This window comes from Mauremys mutica, chromosome 4 (assembly GCF_020497125.1).
Source record: "Mauremys mutica isolate MM-2020 ecotype Southern chromosome 4, ASM2049712v1, whole genome shotgun sequence".
NCBI lineage: Eukaryota > Metazoa > Chordata > Testudines > Geoemydidae > Mauremys > Mauremys mutica.
In genome coordinates this window covers 95,421,135-95,438,177 of record NC_059075.1, presented here as the reverse complement: position 1 = coordinate 95,438,177, position 17,043 = coordinate 95,421,135, and the positions used below count along the sequence as shown (strand labels likewise).

At 42.7% G+C, this 17,043-nt stretch overlaps 1 protein-coding gene across 2 annotated transcripts in view; it reads left to right on the top strand.

The window, feature by feature from the left end:
- Nucleotides 1-16,771, top strand: part of TEAD1 (TEA domain transcription factor 1) — a 211,213-nt gene extending 194,442 nt beyond the window's left edge. For both annotated transcript variants that reach the window (XM_045015094.1, XM_045015095.1), the window contains 3 exons: nt 8,143-8,283; nt 9,879-10,031; nt 10,785-16,771. In XM_045015094.1, coding sequence (XP_044871029.1) covers nt 8,143-8,283; nt 9,879-10,031; nt 10,785-10,898 — 408 coding nt within the window. In that variant the 3' untranslated portion in view covers nt 10,899-16,771. The remainder of the gene's footprint in view (nt 1-8,142; nt 8,284-9,878; nt 10,032-10,784) is intronic.
- Nucleotides 16,772-17,043: the final 272 nt, after the last annotated feature.

Sequence of the window (17,043 nt, the reverse complement as noted above, 5' to 3'; positions counted from 1 at the left end):
GAGCACCCCCTGTGAATAGCATACAGATCATAGTTTCTGCAGGATCTGACACAGAGCAGCTGTGCTCTCTGGTTCTATGATACAGTGGTTATCTAGTACACTTGCCTATATTCTAGGCAGGACTGATTCTATTTTTAGATACCAAAAAGGAGGGATTGACTCAGGGAGTCATTCCCAATTTTGGCTTTTGCGCCCCTGGCTAAGAGCAGCCAGGGGCACTTATGACAGCAGCAAATGGTACAAAAGGACTGGTAGCCATAATCATCCTCAGTTCCAATTTATGGAAGGGTTTGGATGGTGCAGTATGACTGGTAACCATCTCTGCTGTCATGCAAAAGCAAAAGCATGCTTCTGTGTAGCGCTGCTGAATCGCCTCTGTGAGCGGCATCTAGTACACATACGGTGAGAGTCACAAAAGGCAAAACAAGCTCCATGATTGCCATGCTATGGCATCTGCCAGGGCAATCCAGGGGAAAAAAGGCGCAAAATGCTTGTCTGCCGTTGCTTTCCCAGAGGAAGGAGTGACTAACGACATTTACCCAGAACCACCCGCGACAATGATTTTTGCCCCATCAGGCACTGGGATCTCAACCCGGAAGTTCCAAGGGGCGGGGGAGGCTGCGGGAACTATGGGATAGCTAGGGAATAGCTACCCACAGTGCAACGCTCCAGAAGCCGACGCTAGCCTCGGACCGCGGACGCACACCACCGAATTAATGTGTTTAGTGTGGCCGCGCGCACTCGATTTTATAAAATCTGTTTTACAAAACCGGTTTATGCAAATTCGGAATAGTCCCGTAGTGTAGACGTACCCTAAGAGACTAGACTTGTTTGGGCATAAGGTTTATTCATCCTCTAGTTCCAGTTGAGGGTCACCAACCCTCAAGTCCTCCTGAGACTCTATGATTTTAACATGGGGCAAGCCATGGCCAAGTTCAAAGGCTCTCTTCCTGAAGCTTCTAGGAAGGAGTTCCAGGCAATCATGGAGGAGGGCATGACTGTGGCCAGGGAGACCCTCCAAGCGGCGTCGGATGCAGTGAACACTGCTGCCCAGACCATGGCCTCGGCCGTCACCATGCGCCAGGCATCCTGGCTGCTCCTCTCCGGCTTGATCACGGAGGCTCAGCAGTCCATGCAAGACCTTCCCTTCGATGGGAAAGCCCTGTTTGCAGAACAGATGGACAATAACTCCATGGCCTAAAGGACTCCGGCACAACCCTTAAAATGCCTGTATGTTCCCAGCCCTGCCTGCAGGTGGTTCAAGCTGCAGCAGCCTCAGAGCCAGGGGAGCCACCCTTGCCAGGAGCCTCCCCATAAGAAATCTAGAGGCTACATGCAGTGTCCTAGCCAACAGCCTTTGCAGGCCTCTCAGTCGAGTCCAACCTGCAAGAAGCAGGTGGGCAAGTGCTCATTTTGAGGGTACGCCCGAAAGTGACCTACCGGACTGTTCCCAGGATCCTCCCTCCCCTATTTTTGCCAGCCGCCTTTCTCCTTTCCTCCCTGACTGGGCATCTATAACATCAGGCCGATGGGTCCTCAGTATGGTGGTGCAGGGTTACATCCTTAAGTTACTTTTTAGCCCTCCTTCCCACCCCAACCTCCCCGTCCCTCTTCAGTGACCCTTCTCCCAAGAGTCTCCTCGTTCAGGAGGTAGAGGGGTTACTGCAGCTAGGTACGGTGGAGGTCGTTCCTCCAGAGTACAGGAGCAAGAGGTTCTACTCCCACTACTTTTTAATCCCAAAGGCCAAGGGCAGTCTGTGACCAATCCTGGGCCTGCGAGACTTTAACCGCTTCCTAGCGACGCTGTAAGTTCCACATGGTCTCCCTGAGCTCCATCATCCCCTCCCTGGATCCAGGAGACTGATACACTACCCTCGATCTGAAAGATGCATACTTTCACATCGCCATCTTTGAGGGACACAGACGCTTCCTCCTGTTTATGATAGGTCCTAACCACTATCAGTTTGCGGTCCTCCTGTTTGGCCTAACGACAGCACAGTGAGTATTTACCCAGTGCATGTCAGTGGTGGTTGCTTACCTCAGACATCGGAGTGTCCAGATCTACCAGTACCTTGACGACTGGCTAGTCAAGGGCAGCTTCAGGTCCAAAGTGATGTCATGATGCTGTTAGTCACTTGCCATTGCCTGGGCCTATTGGTAAAGACAAACTCCATATTAGTTCCGGTACAGAGGATAGAGTTCATCGGAGCAGTGCTCGACTCGACCTGCACCAGGGCATTCCTGCCACTGGAGAGATTCAGGGGACTGACGGACCACATCGCGGAAGTCACCGCGTTTCCCTGACCAGGGCCTGCACCTTCTAGGTCACATGGCAGCGTGTACATATGTGGTGCACCACAGTGACTCTAAATATGACCCCTACAGCAGTGGCTGGTGATGGTCTACTCCCAGTCCAGGGACCACCTGAAAAAGGTTGTTACCATCCCCTCGACGGTACTTATCTTGCTGCAACGGTGGACCGACCCTGGGAAAGTCCTGGAAGGAGTTCCCTTCGTCAGTACTCCACACTCAGTCGAGGTGGTTTCAGATGCCTCAGACCTCGGCTGGGGCATTCTGTTTCTGGGACTTCTGCATCGGCCATGGAATCCACCTAGAAGCGTGTCACCTTCCAGGTGCCAAGAACATGCTAGCAGATCACCTAAGCAGGGACTTCTCTCACCACGAGTGGGTAGCCGGCACAATCTTCCAGAGGTGGGGAACTCCCCAAGTGGATTTGTTCACCACCAGGCAGAACAGGAGGTGCCACAGGTTTTGCTCCAGATGGGGTCTGGGCAAGGGCTCCCTCTCCGATGCCTTCCTCCTGCCATAGGCAGCAAGCCTGATGTATGTGTTCCCTCCAATTCCGCTCATCAGCAAGGTCCTAGCGAAAATCAAGAGAGACAAGGCTCAGGTTATGATGATTGCCCCAGCGTGGCCTCACCAGCACTAGTTTGGGATGCTATAGAGCTTGTCAGCGATCCCTTCGTGGCCCCTGCCGAACTGACCAGACCTGCTGTCACAGGATCATGGTGACTCTTGCATCCCAAGCTCTTGTCCCTCCACCTCACGGCATGCATGTTATGTGGCTGAACCCTGAGGAACGGGCCTGTTCAGAAGGGGTCCAGAAGGTCCTCCTCAAGAGTAGAAAGCCCTCGACTAGGCAGACCTACCTGGCAAAGTGGATGAGGTTCTCCCGCTGTGCGGCTGAATGGGGCACCGCCCCTTCATATTCTTCAGTGCAGTTGGTCTTAGGCCTGGTCTACATTAAGGGGGGGGGGGTGTCGAACTAAGGTACGCAAGTTCAGCTACGCGAATAGCATAGCTGAACTCGAACTACCTTAGTTCGAAGTACTCACCCGTCCAGACGCCGCGGGATCGAAGTCCGCGGCTCCCCCGTCGACTCCGCCACCGCCGTTTGCGGTGGTGGAGTTCCGGAGTCGACGGGAGCACGTTCAGAGTTCGATATATCACGTCTAGATTAGACGCGATATATCGAACTCCGAGAAGTCGAACGCTAGCCGCCGACCCGGACGGTAAGTATAGACGTACCCTTAGACTACCGGCTTCATTTGAGGAACCAGGGCCTGGCACACTCCTATATCAGGGTGCATCTGGCGGCCATTTCCGCCTTTCATCTGCCAATCCAGGGGCAGACGGTGTTCTCCCATGACATGGCGGTCAGGTTCCTCAGAGACCTTGAGAGACTTTTTCCTCAAGTTAGGTCCCTGACCTCTCAGTAGGATCTCAACTTGGCTCTGTCCAGGCTCAGGGCCCACCCTTTGAGCCTTTGGCCTTGTGCTCCCTGTCTCACCTAACGTGGAAGGTAGCTTTCCTGGTGGCGGTGACATCAGCAAGGCAAGTCTCTGAGCTGTGAGCCCTGACCTCAGAATTGCCATACACTGTCTTCTGTAAGGACAAGGTCCAGCTCCGGCCCCACCTAGTCTTCCTCCCCAAGGTGGTGTCTACTTTCCACATGAACCAAGTCATCTTCCTTCCAGTCTTCTGCCCTAAGCCCCATAGACTAGTTAAGAGAGGCACCTTTGGACATGAGAAGGGTCCTGGCATTCTACCTAGATCAGACAAAGCCTTTCCGTAAGTCGACTCAGCTTTTGATCTCTACATCTGATAAGATGAAGAGCCTCCCAGTGTCCACGCAGAGGATTTCTAACTGGATCACCTCTTGCATTTGGACCTATGAGTTGGCGGGAGTCCCTCCACCACCGATCATCAGAGCCCGCTCGATCAGAGTGCAGGCATCTTTGGCAGCCTTCCTGGCACACTTCCCGATCCAGGATGTCTGTTGAGCCGCGACGTGGTCCTCGGTGCTCACGTTCACGGCTCACTATGCTATCACTCAGCAGGCCAGGGATGACGCTGGGTTCTGCAAAGCTGTGTTGCGATCTACACATCCGTGAACTCCTACCCACCTCCAAGGGGTACTGCTTGGGAGTCCCCTAAGTTGAATGGACATGAGCAAGCCCTCAAAGAAGAAAAGACAGTTACCTTTTCCGTAACTGGTGTTCTTTGGGATGTGTTGCTCATGTCCATTCCACAACCCATCCTCCTTCCCCACTGTTGGAGTTTCCAGCAAGAAGGAACTGAGGGTCGGGGGAACCAGCAGCGCCCTATATACCGCAGCATGTGTGTGCCACTCCATGGGACGCCAGAACCAGTCCCCTACAGATACTGCTGAGAAAAAAACTTCCAGCACAGTGCATGTGGTGAGCACACACACCTAAGTTGAATGGGCATGAGCAACACATCTTGAAGAACACCAGTTACTGTCTTTTCAAGACGAAGTGTCAGCTGTGCAATTTTTGGTTCCAGGGTGTTAGGTCAAGGTAAAGTTAATCTGGGAGAAGAATAGGGCCTACCGCAGCTGTCACTGGCTTAGGGCCTGGCCCTGCACAGGTACTCCAGGTTCTTATGGTTGGTAAACACTTGGACTAGATGGTGGACCTCTTCCAAATAGTGTCACCACTCTTTGAAGTGATAATTTCCAGCAGCTCCTTATCAAGACCTCATAGTTTCACTTAGCCAGCTTGAGCTTCCTTGAGTAGTAGATGATGGGGTACAGTATTTGCTTGGGTCCAGGCCTTTGGGAGAGGACTGCCATGATTGCCAAACTAGAGTCATTGGCTTCCACAACAATAGCTTGTGTCACATCTGGGTGGGTCAGTACTGGAGCAGTGGAGAAGTTAAGCTTCAACTGCTTGAATGCATGCTGGAATGCATGCTCACCCTTGGGGGACCAATGGAACTGGGTGTTTTCCCAGAGTTGGGCATTTAAGGGCTTGACATTTTCAGAAAAATTGAAAATAACATCTGGTAGAAGTTCGCAGAACATAAAAAACATTGTATGTCACGCACATTGCGGAGAGGGTGGGGGTGCCTAGTCACAAACAGCCTGGACCTTGCACAGATCCATCTTGATTCCTTCCAGGGACAGGATGAAATGCCAGGAACTCAGTTCAGGCCTGATCAAATGTGCACTTCTCAAGTTTAGCATAGAAACCACAGTGTTGTAGTCTCTCCAGGACTGTGCCGATATAAGTGGTGTGTTGGTCCAGATCGTCTGTGACAATCAATACATCATCTAAGTACACTGCTACAAATTGGTCCAGTAGGTATTGTAGCACATTGTTAATGAAGTGCTAGAACATCGCTGGGGCATTAGTCAGTCAAATGGCATAACTAAATATTCAAAGTGGCCATAGCAAGTCAAAAAGGCAGACTTCCATTCGTCCCCCTTGTGAATACAAACAAGGTTGTAAGTTCCCTAAAGATCCAGTTTAGTGAATATGTGGGCAGCTCCGTGCAATCCAAGAACTCAGGGATCAGGGTGGCAGGGAACAGTTCCAGATTATCTGATTTAGGCCTTAATAACTGAAACAGAGGTGGAGACTGCCGTCCTTCCTTTTTATGAAAAGGACCAGGGCATCGGCCGGTGAAGTCGATTTGCAGATTAACCCCCCAGACCAGGTTCTGTTGGAGACATTCTCCCCATACTGACAGTTTGGTTTCTGACATTACAACAAATGTCAATTACAATACCATATCTGCCCAAATGGTATCTTCGCCCCTCGCTGTAGTTCTGTGTGGTAATCGTAGTCCTGATGTGAGTGGAAGTTTTCCGCATTGTTATTCTCAGAGACGTCAACCTAGTTGTGATACTTGCGGGGGGAGTTCCATAGTTCACTCAGTGCAGTGGTTCTCAACCAGGGATACGTTCGCCCATGGGGGTACGGAGAAGTCTTCCAGTGAGTACATCAATTCATCTAGAGAGTTGCCTAGTTTTACAACAGGCTACGTAAACAGCACTAGCGAAGTCAATACAAACCAAAATTTCATAAATGACTTGTTTACACTCCTATGTACTATACACTGAAATGTAAGTACAATATTTATATTCCCATTGATTTATTTTATAATTATATGGTAAAAATGAGAAAGTAAGCAATGTTTCAGTAATAGTGTGCTGTGACACTGTTGTATTTTTATGTCTGATTTTTAAGCAAGTAGATTTTAACGGAGGTGAAACTTGGGGGTACACAAGACAAATCAGACTCCTGAAAGGGGTACAGTAGTCTGGAGAGGTCGAGAGCCACTGCCCCAGTGGGTGCTTCCATAGGGTTGACTACACCTATTTGAACCTTCTTGAGTCTGGGTGCAATGTTCTCTGGTCCCTGGCCATGCTGACAGTAGACTTCCAATAGGAAAGTGACCTACTCTTGTTCCACTCTGTATAAGTCATGAGGTGGTGAAAGTGCACTGCATAGGAGGCCACTGCCCCTAGCTCAGGGTGGCCTCAGCCATTCAGGCTCAGTGCAGGTAACTGAAGACAGTTAACATCAATTGGAGAAAGCCTTCCCCGTTGGACAGCATGGGGCTATGGCCTTTTAGCATGGGGGATGCCCAGTGTAATAGGTCTCCTGCCAGTAGGCTGATTACAAGTCCACCTTGGCCAGATCAGAGGGATAGATTTGGAGCCCTATCAGAAACAGACAGCGGCACTGGTTCGTGAATCCCTGGAACCACCAGCTGTTCCCATTGAGCTGTTTGAGCAAGGGTATCACAGGCCCCTTTCAGGCAAGATGCTGTAGGCTGTGTTTGCAGGACAGTGTTCTCAGTGCTGGTCTGCCTCACTTGGTCCTGCACCTGCTGGTTGTCCAAGGTCAACTGTGCACCTTGGGCCTGCAATGCTTGATCATCCACCCAGTGGCAAGAGGTCCATTTGGGCAAGTCTAGTGCTTCTGGTGGCCGTAGATGTGCTGCTAGGTCCATCCTTCTTGCACTGGGCTCGATCCCGCAGGGTTACTGAGGTCCAGACAAGCTGCTATGGCTGAGTTGTGTGCAGCCAGACCTAGTAGTCAGAGCCAGAATCCACTGTCTTGGGAAAGAAGTCAAGAGTCGGCTGGTCAAGATACCGGAAGGTCAGAAGCAGGGGAAAAACCAGAGGTGAGGAACCACAAGTCAGATGCCAGGAGCCAAGCTGAGTCAGAATGCCAGAAGATCAAGCTGGGGAAGCAGGAGCCGACAGTAGGAAGTGCAAAGCACACAGTCCAGAGCAGGCTAAAGTCCAGTTCACACAGCTTCCTGTTCCTGCTGCTAGCTTAAGTAGGACTAGTGGGCCAGTCAGATGCTCTGGGAATCCACCAATCGAACTGAAGGGGCAGGTGCTCACACGGGGGCTGGACTTCATGTGTCTCGGGTAAGCTACTGCCAGCAGGCTGCCAGATGGACTGTTGAAGTGTGCTGAAATTGCGTACGGTAGATTGATCTCCCCCATAGGGTAGACAAGATCTTAGTGGGCCTAGAGTTAAGAGGCATAATGGGTCTTTTAATGATAAGTGTGCAATTGTTTTGCTGCTTATAGTTTGAAGAAATCACTTTCCTAAGGTTTTTACTGTGACACTGAACTTATAGCTATGAAAGAAATGTATTTTTACTTATTAAAAAAGAACACCTGAGTTTTTCTTTCTCTCTCTTTAACTCTGTGGTAGTTATATTTATAGACTTGCCTCTTTCCCTCCCCACTTTTGGTAGGGAAAAAGAGGTAGGCTGAGAGTTATTTACTGCTCATTACTATGGCTCTGCTAGATGACAAAGATAATATTCAACATCTGTTACTTTCCCCCACAGGCTGACTTAAACTGCAACATTCAAGATGATACAGGAGCATTTTATGGAGTAACTAGTCAATATGAGAGCTCAGAAAATATGACAATCACCTGTTCCACCAAAGTCTGCTCATTTGGAAAGCAAGTAGTAGAAAAAGTAGAGGTAGGATGTACTTCTGGATGGTGTTACTCTGCTGACTCATGCTATTATACAGTACATTTCTGCCAATGTAATGGCAGTACAAAATGGAAAATTGACTGGTGATTCATTTTACTTAATCCTCTTATCTCACTTTCCTACCCTCCTCCAATCTTTCTTGAAGGAATGTTTTCCTTCCTGATAGTGCTTAGGTTAGTTTGAATTACTGTGTTTGTGGTGACACTAGTGAAAGTAAAATCCCAATTACTTACTGACTTAGAGAACCTTTTCCATCCTTCCCCTGGCAACCACTGGCAACACAGCAATGTACCTTCAGCTGGGGAGCCTGGAACTGACACCAGTGCTGATTCCTGCATCTCCCCAGCAAGAGCGATGAAGCAGAAATTAATTTTTCTCCCATTTTCAGCTGGATGCATCACTCTCATGACGATTCATACCCACATTTGGCCAGACCTGAAACCTCTTTGGAACCGTATTAAGATGGCAAGCAGCTCCCACTGTCTAGATTTCTGGGTGTTAGAAATGTGTAGTGTGATGGGTTTCTTCCCTGCCCACATTTATTTAACCTGGTGAAATGCACACTTTCTACAGACACCATTGGCCTTTGGATGAAAAATAAGTTTGCAACATTGTTTTATCTTTGGGGTACAATGGCTGCTTTCTTTTTTTTTTTTTAAAGGCACAGCACTGTATAGTTTAGTTGGTTAGGTATTGGGGGTGAGGGGGTTGTATTGTGATGTTACAATGATGTACCTTGTGTTTAATGTAGCGACCCCCCCCCCACCACCACCATTTGTTAGCGACATTGCAGTTGTGGCACAGTGACTTCCAGTTTACAGCTGTAATTTAAGCATTTATAGAGGCAGTGGCTGCTGTGCAGGCCCTACTTTTGCTATTGTGGTCCCCATAAATGGGGACCACCAAAGAACAACAACTTCTGGCATCACCTCCACTATCCCAGTCCTGGCTGAAGTCAGCAGCCCAAGAAGTCCAGCCAGCCATTGAGAACTATTTATCATGACAATAGATAGTTGTGGGGTGGAGGGCAGGAAGGCACTGAATCACAGACCCATCCCCTTAGTGGGATCTGTTGGGCCAGGTACTAGTCTATTCTCCTTCCTTCCATCACAGTTGACTCTTTTCCTCTGATGCAGACAACTGCTTAGCGAGTCATATAGTAATTAAAATATAACATTAAGATATGGGTAAAATTACCCCCTCTTGCTTCCTTTGTACCCAGTCATCTTTAAACTGCTTTAAAATCATTGAAGATCAAGTTTGCTGTGAAGTTTCGTTCTCAATGCATTTATTCTCACTTGAGAGCTAGCTTATACAGGCCTCAGCCTCTGTGATTTAAAATTATAAACTTGGAAATAAATCCAGATTGCATACCCAATATATAATTCCTTAAATTAGGCTATGGAAGGAGACTTGTGTGATAAGGCTAGCATTTCAGATCAACAACTCCACTTCGTACATGTTGTTGTGTCCAAACCAGCAAAGAGAACCAACCCAACATTTTGCATTCTCTCTATTGATCACTGTAGAAATATGTTTGTTGGTAAATATTCTTAAAATGTTTTTCATTTTCTATTTAGACAGAATATGCAAGGTTTGAGAATGGCCGGTTTGTGTACAGAATAAACCGCTCTCCAATGTGTGAATATATGATCAACTTCATACACAAGCTCAAGCATTTACCAGAGAAATATATGATGAACAGTGTATTGGAAAATTTTACAATTTTGTTGGTAAGCATTCACTATTCTTTACTGACTGAATCTAAACTATGTTCTGTTTTGGCAGGGGTCAATTAACTTTGAAATTAAGGACCAGACTCTGAAACGCTTACTTATACAAGGCCAAGTGGTCCTATTGACTTCAGTAGAACTATTCATGGAGTTAGGTCCTATTCAACCTGAGGAAGAGTGATAGAGTCTAGTCTAAAAACTGGATGCATTGTTTCCCAAAAGTGGGGTCTCAGTCCTGTAGGAGGACACAAAAGGCTAGCTGGGGTGAGACCTCTCAGTTGTTTTCCAGCTTACTTTTTTCCATATGTTTTTAGCTGTTATGATTACAAAGAAAACCCTCAAAACAGGTATAACCCTGGTATAAACAGTGCAGCGATGTTTGCCTTAATTTGCAGAGAGCCTGAAACACAAGCTCTGTAGTGTAAAGTCTCCAGTTCATTTCAGTGGGTGCTAATTTAGTTGCCAGTGGTGATACTTTAAATGTCAATATTGTTAACTATTTCAGTGCTCATGAAAGCATGTAAGAAAGGAGAGGAGTAGCACAGTATGAAGATCATTTTGAGATTGGAAAGGGTATAGTCAATTTCATTTTCCTAAAGTGGGGCTCAGCTTTGTAAAGTTTGAGAAACACCAAGTTACAATTATATTTTCTTCTCTTTTCAAGCTACAATATCTTTTAGTGCAAATCCTTTTTTCCAAGTTTATAACACGACTGTCTACCTTTTCTCTCCTTCCCTCCTCCCGCCCCCCCAGGTTGTAACAAACAGGGATACACAAGAAACCCTACTCTGCATGGCTTGTGTATTTGAAGTTTCGAACAGTGAACATGGAGCACAACATCACATCTACAGGCTTGTAAAGGACTGAGCAGTTATTTATATATACACTTCATTATACTTCTTTATCAAAAACACAGACTGTAAACCTCAACACTAAGTGGCAGTGCCTCTGGCCCGGCTTTCACCCACATTTTTCTAAATCCTGTTTTAGTGAAGTCATTTTTAATGTGTTCATATATAATTGTAGCTGTGAAATTCTGGTACAGTTGTAAAAAATTCTGTCTAAAACTAAGTGTTCTTCAAATTTGTAAACGACAGTTCTTTGGGAAGACTGTATTTAAGAACCTAATGCCTTTGTCTGTGGAGGCTTATTTTTAATTGTGATAGAAAAATGTAAGACAGAGCATTTGCCATGGGGAAAACTTACAGCATTTATAAGAATTTATTTAGGGTTTTGTTTTGTTTTTTTCCAAAATAAAATACTTATTTTACGATGCAAGTGAAATTGAAATGAATCTTTAACTATAACTGTAAATTAGTACACAAAGTTAATAATCTTTATAGAATTATCTTTGTAACTAATTAGAGTGGAAGATATGGACGAATGTAATTCACTAAATTATTTTTTAAAATGAAACATTTTTTCTGTTTGAAACCAAATGATAAATATAGCCTTAAGAAATGCCTGATAGAAACAAGCAGGTCCTAAAATTAGGCAAATTTTGTATTTTTTTTCTCAATGTTAAAACTAATCTTCTAATTCATTAAACTTTCCAACAGGTATTGCAGAGAAAGAGAACATCAACCCTTATACTTAACGTATCTAGTGTATTTTTAAAAATATAAAGTTGTGTTGTACTAATATGGAAATCTGATTATTTAATGAAAAAATGATGGCTCATTTTGCAATAAGTAGGTAAATACTGAAAATTTAGACTTACATTGTATGTTGTCTTGTGTGTGCAGTTATATTTTATACGGACAACTATATTTTCTGTTGAGTGAAAAATTTGCAATACCGAAATTAACAAACATAGGGGGAAACAATTGACATTATTACTGCATTGCAAATAATCTGTAAACTGCAAACTAGAAAAAGTAATGTGGTTGAGAGAAGAATACATAGGCCAGTAAAAGCCTCATCAGCTTTAATGTCGTAGGGATGCTAGAAAATCACAACCATCATCAGGCAAAACAGATTTGAAGGGTTATGTTCTTCCTTTTCTCATTCTTCATGATGTTCCGGCACATGTATTATCCCAGTTCTGTCTCTAGCCTCAAACAAGACATGGTGCATTTAGTACTAGTAGGCAGGGCATGTAGGACAGCCATCAATACCACTTAGGGTCTGATTGCCTTTCACATCCAGAATACACAGATGTGCAGTGTTCATCCCTCTGATTAATAAACTGAAAAGTAGGTAGTTCAGAGAAGATTCTATCATAGAGTGAATTGAAGAGATTTTAATACTAATAAGGATTAAAAGTGTGGTGGGTGTGAATAGTTTTCTGGGATACACACGTGTCCCATGTTCTCTGATTCTTATTGGCACAGCCTATCCTTAGTATTACTCAGCTTCTTCCCCTCTGCCATCCATTCAACCACTACCTTTTCACTGCCCCATGCAACATTGATATTAAAAGTATTTGGAGGAGGAATGGGTTATAATGGGAAATAATTAGGCTAAAACAATGCAATCCATTTGGCAAACCACAAATCCTAACAGGACATATCACACAGAGGTTACAAGATAAGATGCATGGCTGCTGCAGACATCCAAAAACCACATTTATCAGGGGCTCGGTAAGTCTTGGGGAGCCATGAGTAGGGCACAGAAATGTGTTCAACAGTTCTCTTCTCAGCTGCAGTTTTCAGACATGTGCCTATGTGTAATTAGAACCTTGAATTTGCCCCCAGGTATAATATATTGCTTACAGTTTTAATTTTTATGACACTGTCATTCTAAAAAGTGCCCTCAGTTATAGCCGCATAAATATAGATTAATATTCTTAGTCAGTATACTGGCTAGAAGAGCAATCAGTATTTGTAATGTGCAGCAAGTTATGAGTTGTTGAATGTTTGCCTTTCATTGTGTTAATCTTTAATACTGTTAGGATTTACATTAGAGGAAGGGGCCAGCATCTGGGGGGAGGGGTTTGAAATTCCTTAGGCTATAAAACATCTGATCTGTCTAACTATAAAAGGTGGGTGATTGCTGTGATGTCTAGCTGTCATATTATCCACTTGAGGATATTAGAGCTGATGAATCTTTTAGTTGTTTATATTCTGTGAAGCATAAAATTTGATGTCCATGTCATAAGGTCTCTTAATACGTTTATAACACTAACAATCACATCAAGAAAAGCACTGTATTGTAACAGCCTAACGGTAGCTCTTTATTCTAAGCACTTGGTGTTACAAGTCAAAAACTACTTCTTTTGTTTTGTTCTAAAGTTTGTCTCTTATTTAGGTTTTTGAATTGTGGTTTTGATGGATTTTTTTTCTAACAAATTCTTTGAGGAGTATAAAATATAGAATTCAATTTGCAAAACCAGGTACAGATTTTTTATACAATCTGGCACATTACATATGTCATAACTATAGGGTATAAAAAGTCACAGTGTTTATTGGTGTTCACATTTGTAACGTTAGGAGAAAGATTTCCATTGTCTTTATTTTACACTTATGTAAATTATCTAAACCCTGCACGTGTTCATTCTTAAAAGCCTTAAGTCCTTCAAATGTATATCGTGGAGTGTGTAGTCCAAAAGGCTGCCTGTAAACTGTGAGCTCTTTTGTAAGCTGGAAGAATTTATCTTGTTACTGTTACTTTTTCTAGGAACTTTTTAATTCAGAGCTGCCAAAGCATTACAATATGCAGTGCCTTAGTGTTGTATTAGAAATACCTTTAGCCTCTTACATCAATTTTATATGTTGTTTTATTAATTGGTTCCGTTTTAAAAAAAAATATTTTCCCCCTCCACAAAGAAGCTCTTTGACTACTTGGTCTAAACCTTCAGCATAAGTCAGTCCCATTATTACACAATGAAATGTCTATACCAAAATGAAAGGTTACAACTTCATAGTTTTCTGTGAAAAATGAATTGTACTAATAATGCTGCCTTTTTAAATTTCATGACCAAATACTTAACTATTTGTGACTCTTCTGCACTCTAGCATGAAAGTGCCTTTGGTTTTAAATTCCAGCTTAGAAAAGTGCTGCCATAATAACGACTATTTGTAGAGAGACCAAAAATATTAAGTGATCACCATAATGCCTTTGGTTTATTGGAATAAGTCAAAACTACAGGCCTCCATTCACGAAAGAGCATCATTTATGCTAATGTCATTTTGCAAATCACCAGATTGCATAATGCTGGAAAATAATCTATATGCCATTTAACTGTTTGACATAGATTTGCAACATTGTAACCCAGTGACTGATTTGTTTATAATATAAAAATGATCAGTGATTCACCTTTTTCATCTTTTCATCCAGTCTTGCATCTGAGTAATGTGACGTCCATATAAACGACCGAATTTCAGACAGTGGATAAATGTGACTTTATTATTCTATTCTGATAAATATTTCAGTGTCTGTGAAGGTTTCTTCTGTATCCTAATTTTGCACTTATTTTGTTTACAAAGTCAAGTGTTCTGAAAGTCAGATGCATAAAATTTGAGATGAAAGTACAGAAGAAAAATTAATTGAAGTAAATGTAATTTGACATGTGCTTATTAGCATCAAAATGTTAAGCATGAGCACTGTGAGATGAAGGTGCTGTATGGAAAACTGCGTGCAGCACCATTCCAAACTCTGTTTTTTTCCAAGCACTGTCTCAGTGCAGGAAAGGCAGCTCCTTTAAATAATGTGTCTGCTTTTGACACATTCTGTGAATTGGGGCCATAGTGTACACTAGAAGTGAAATTGACAGGAAGAGGAGCAAGATTTAAAAAAAAATAAAAAGAACAACAAATATCAGCCAAACCAAAAGCTGGCAAATGGATTATATAGTTGTGAATACAATTTTAATGTGAATTTTAAATATTTGATGAAAACTAAGATTAACTTTTTATATATAAATATTGTGACACTCTGTGGTAAATATTGTGATAATTCAAGTGCCCTGTCTCTAAAAAACTCCCCCCCACCCCTCCCCAAGGTCTAAATCTCATTTACCTTCCTCACACAAATAGCCCTGTTGAACTCAATGAGGCTGGGATAAGGTAAAGAGGATTTGCCCCCAAAAGTACAACATGTGTTTACAGTTATTAAATATAACTGCTGGGAGAAAGATTTGATAACAATTGTGATAAACAATAGTTTATTGCGAAGTCAATTTAATCCTATTATTTACTATCTCATTGTACAAAAGTTCAAATAAAAATAATGGTACCATTTTTGGCAGTTCAAAAAATTACTACTAACAAATGTAGTTTTACTTACTTGAATTCCAAAATGATTTATTTAGGTACTGTACCACTATTTTAAAGAAGTTACACATCTTATGCTTGTTTCCCCACTTTCCCCTTCTGCTGTAGCTACAGCCATTCAGTTTGGCAATAGCTCCACACTCAGCAAACTCACTGCTTTATATGCTCTTAATGAAAGAACAAAAGGGTGTCTGTTAACATTAAATGCAAGTAACTGACAAATAGATGTCAGATATAACATTTGACAAGCTGATTCGTTTCTATTTATTTTCCCATTCTAATTGCTAGACATGCTTGCTTTCCATCAAGTTTTACTGGATCATTCAGACCCAGGAATGTTTGATGTAATGTTTAGCATGACCCACATTAATACGTGTAGTACCCAGTCACTCAACATACATGGTAGTAGATTCCAGTTTCTCAGGATGATTTTTTCCCCCTATCTTTCATGTTGTTTTTTTTTAACCCCCTTGAAAAGATTGAGGCTAGGTAATTCAGAGTTCAAAAAATACTTGGGAGATCTTGGTCTCTAACTTTTCAGGTCAATCTTGCTGAGATCATGTGATTAGTTTTACTGTGTAAATTAACTCTTAAATGCACTCAGCTGACAAAGAAAAGATGTGTCCCTGTTACCTCCTTACAAAATGTGTGTGTTTGCTTTTTGTTTTTTTTATGGGCCTCTTTGCTTCAGGCTCTTGACTGCAGACAAAAAATACAATATGTGCCTGAAAAAAAAAAGACAAAAGAATTTTATAACATTAAAAACCTGAATAGCCTTTAATTCTTCAATATCAGTACATTTTATGTAAAACAGTTTTGGGTTTTTTTGCCATGTGCATTTGTTCACATTTGTAAATGACTTAATGGAATTCTCACTTTATGTTTATTTGTGTAATGTGTATAAACTGGGTTTGTGACTTAAGCATATTCATATATGGTCAGTGGTTACTTTAATATTGTACTGCTGCTGGTAACTTTTGATGTAGAACCTGCCTTTTGATGATAAAGTACCTCTTGATTAGACAGGGAGGGAAAGCTCTGATAAAAGTGAATGTTCTCAAATGTTTTTTTTAACATATTTGCAGAAGCTTTCAAAAGGAGTTTCAGTCAAACCTCTTGGCAGTACAGTAATCTTGTATTTGTTATTGTCTGTGTGTAGGTACTGGTACCTTTTTTGTTTAAAAATGTTTTAAGTGTTGGCTTTAAAGTGACTTTATCTTTAGTATGATAGTAATATCAAAATTATAGGTTTTGTGTGCAGAGAATTTTTTTATAAAGTGCTTTGTAAAAAAAAATGTATTCTAGCTTTTGCGGTACATATGTGTGATAACTTTAATATCCATGACAGTTAAGTGCAATTATTTCATCACTCTAAAAATGCTATTTTTGTGTCGGTTACTGCAGGTGTTTTCATGTCTTTGCAACGTGACACATTTTGATGCCTTCTTGATAAAGTGGTAGAATTTTTGTAGCTTTCTAGAAACTTTGTATTCATACAGTATCGATTGAAAATAAAGAAAATGAAAGTGTTTGGTGCATTATTTTAATCTGCATGGAAATCACTCTTTTTACATATTTTAGAAATTAGAAAGTAAAATTGCCCAGGTACCTAAGTGACTTAGTAGCCTAAGCCTACCCATTTTCAAAAGTAACATAGGGACAGATTTAGAAAGGTATTTACAGTCCTAAAGATGCTAATAGACATCTAGTGCAATTTAGAAAAAGGAAAGTAGATTATTTAAATAAATTACCTTTGAAAATCTGGCCCTTAGGAGTGGATTTTAAAAGTGTAAATGGCA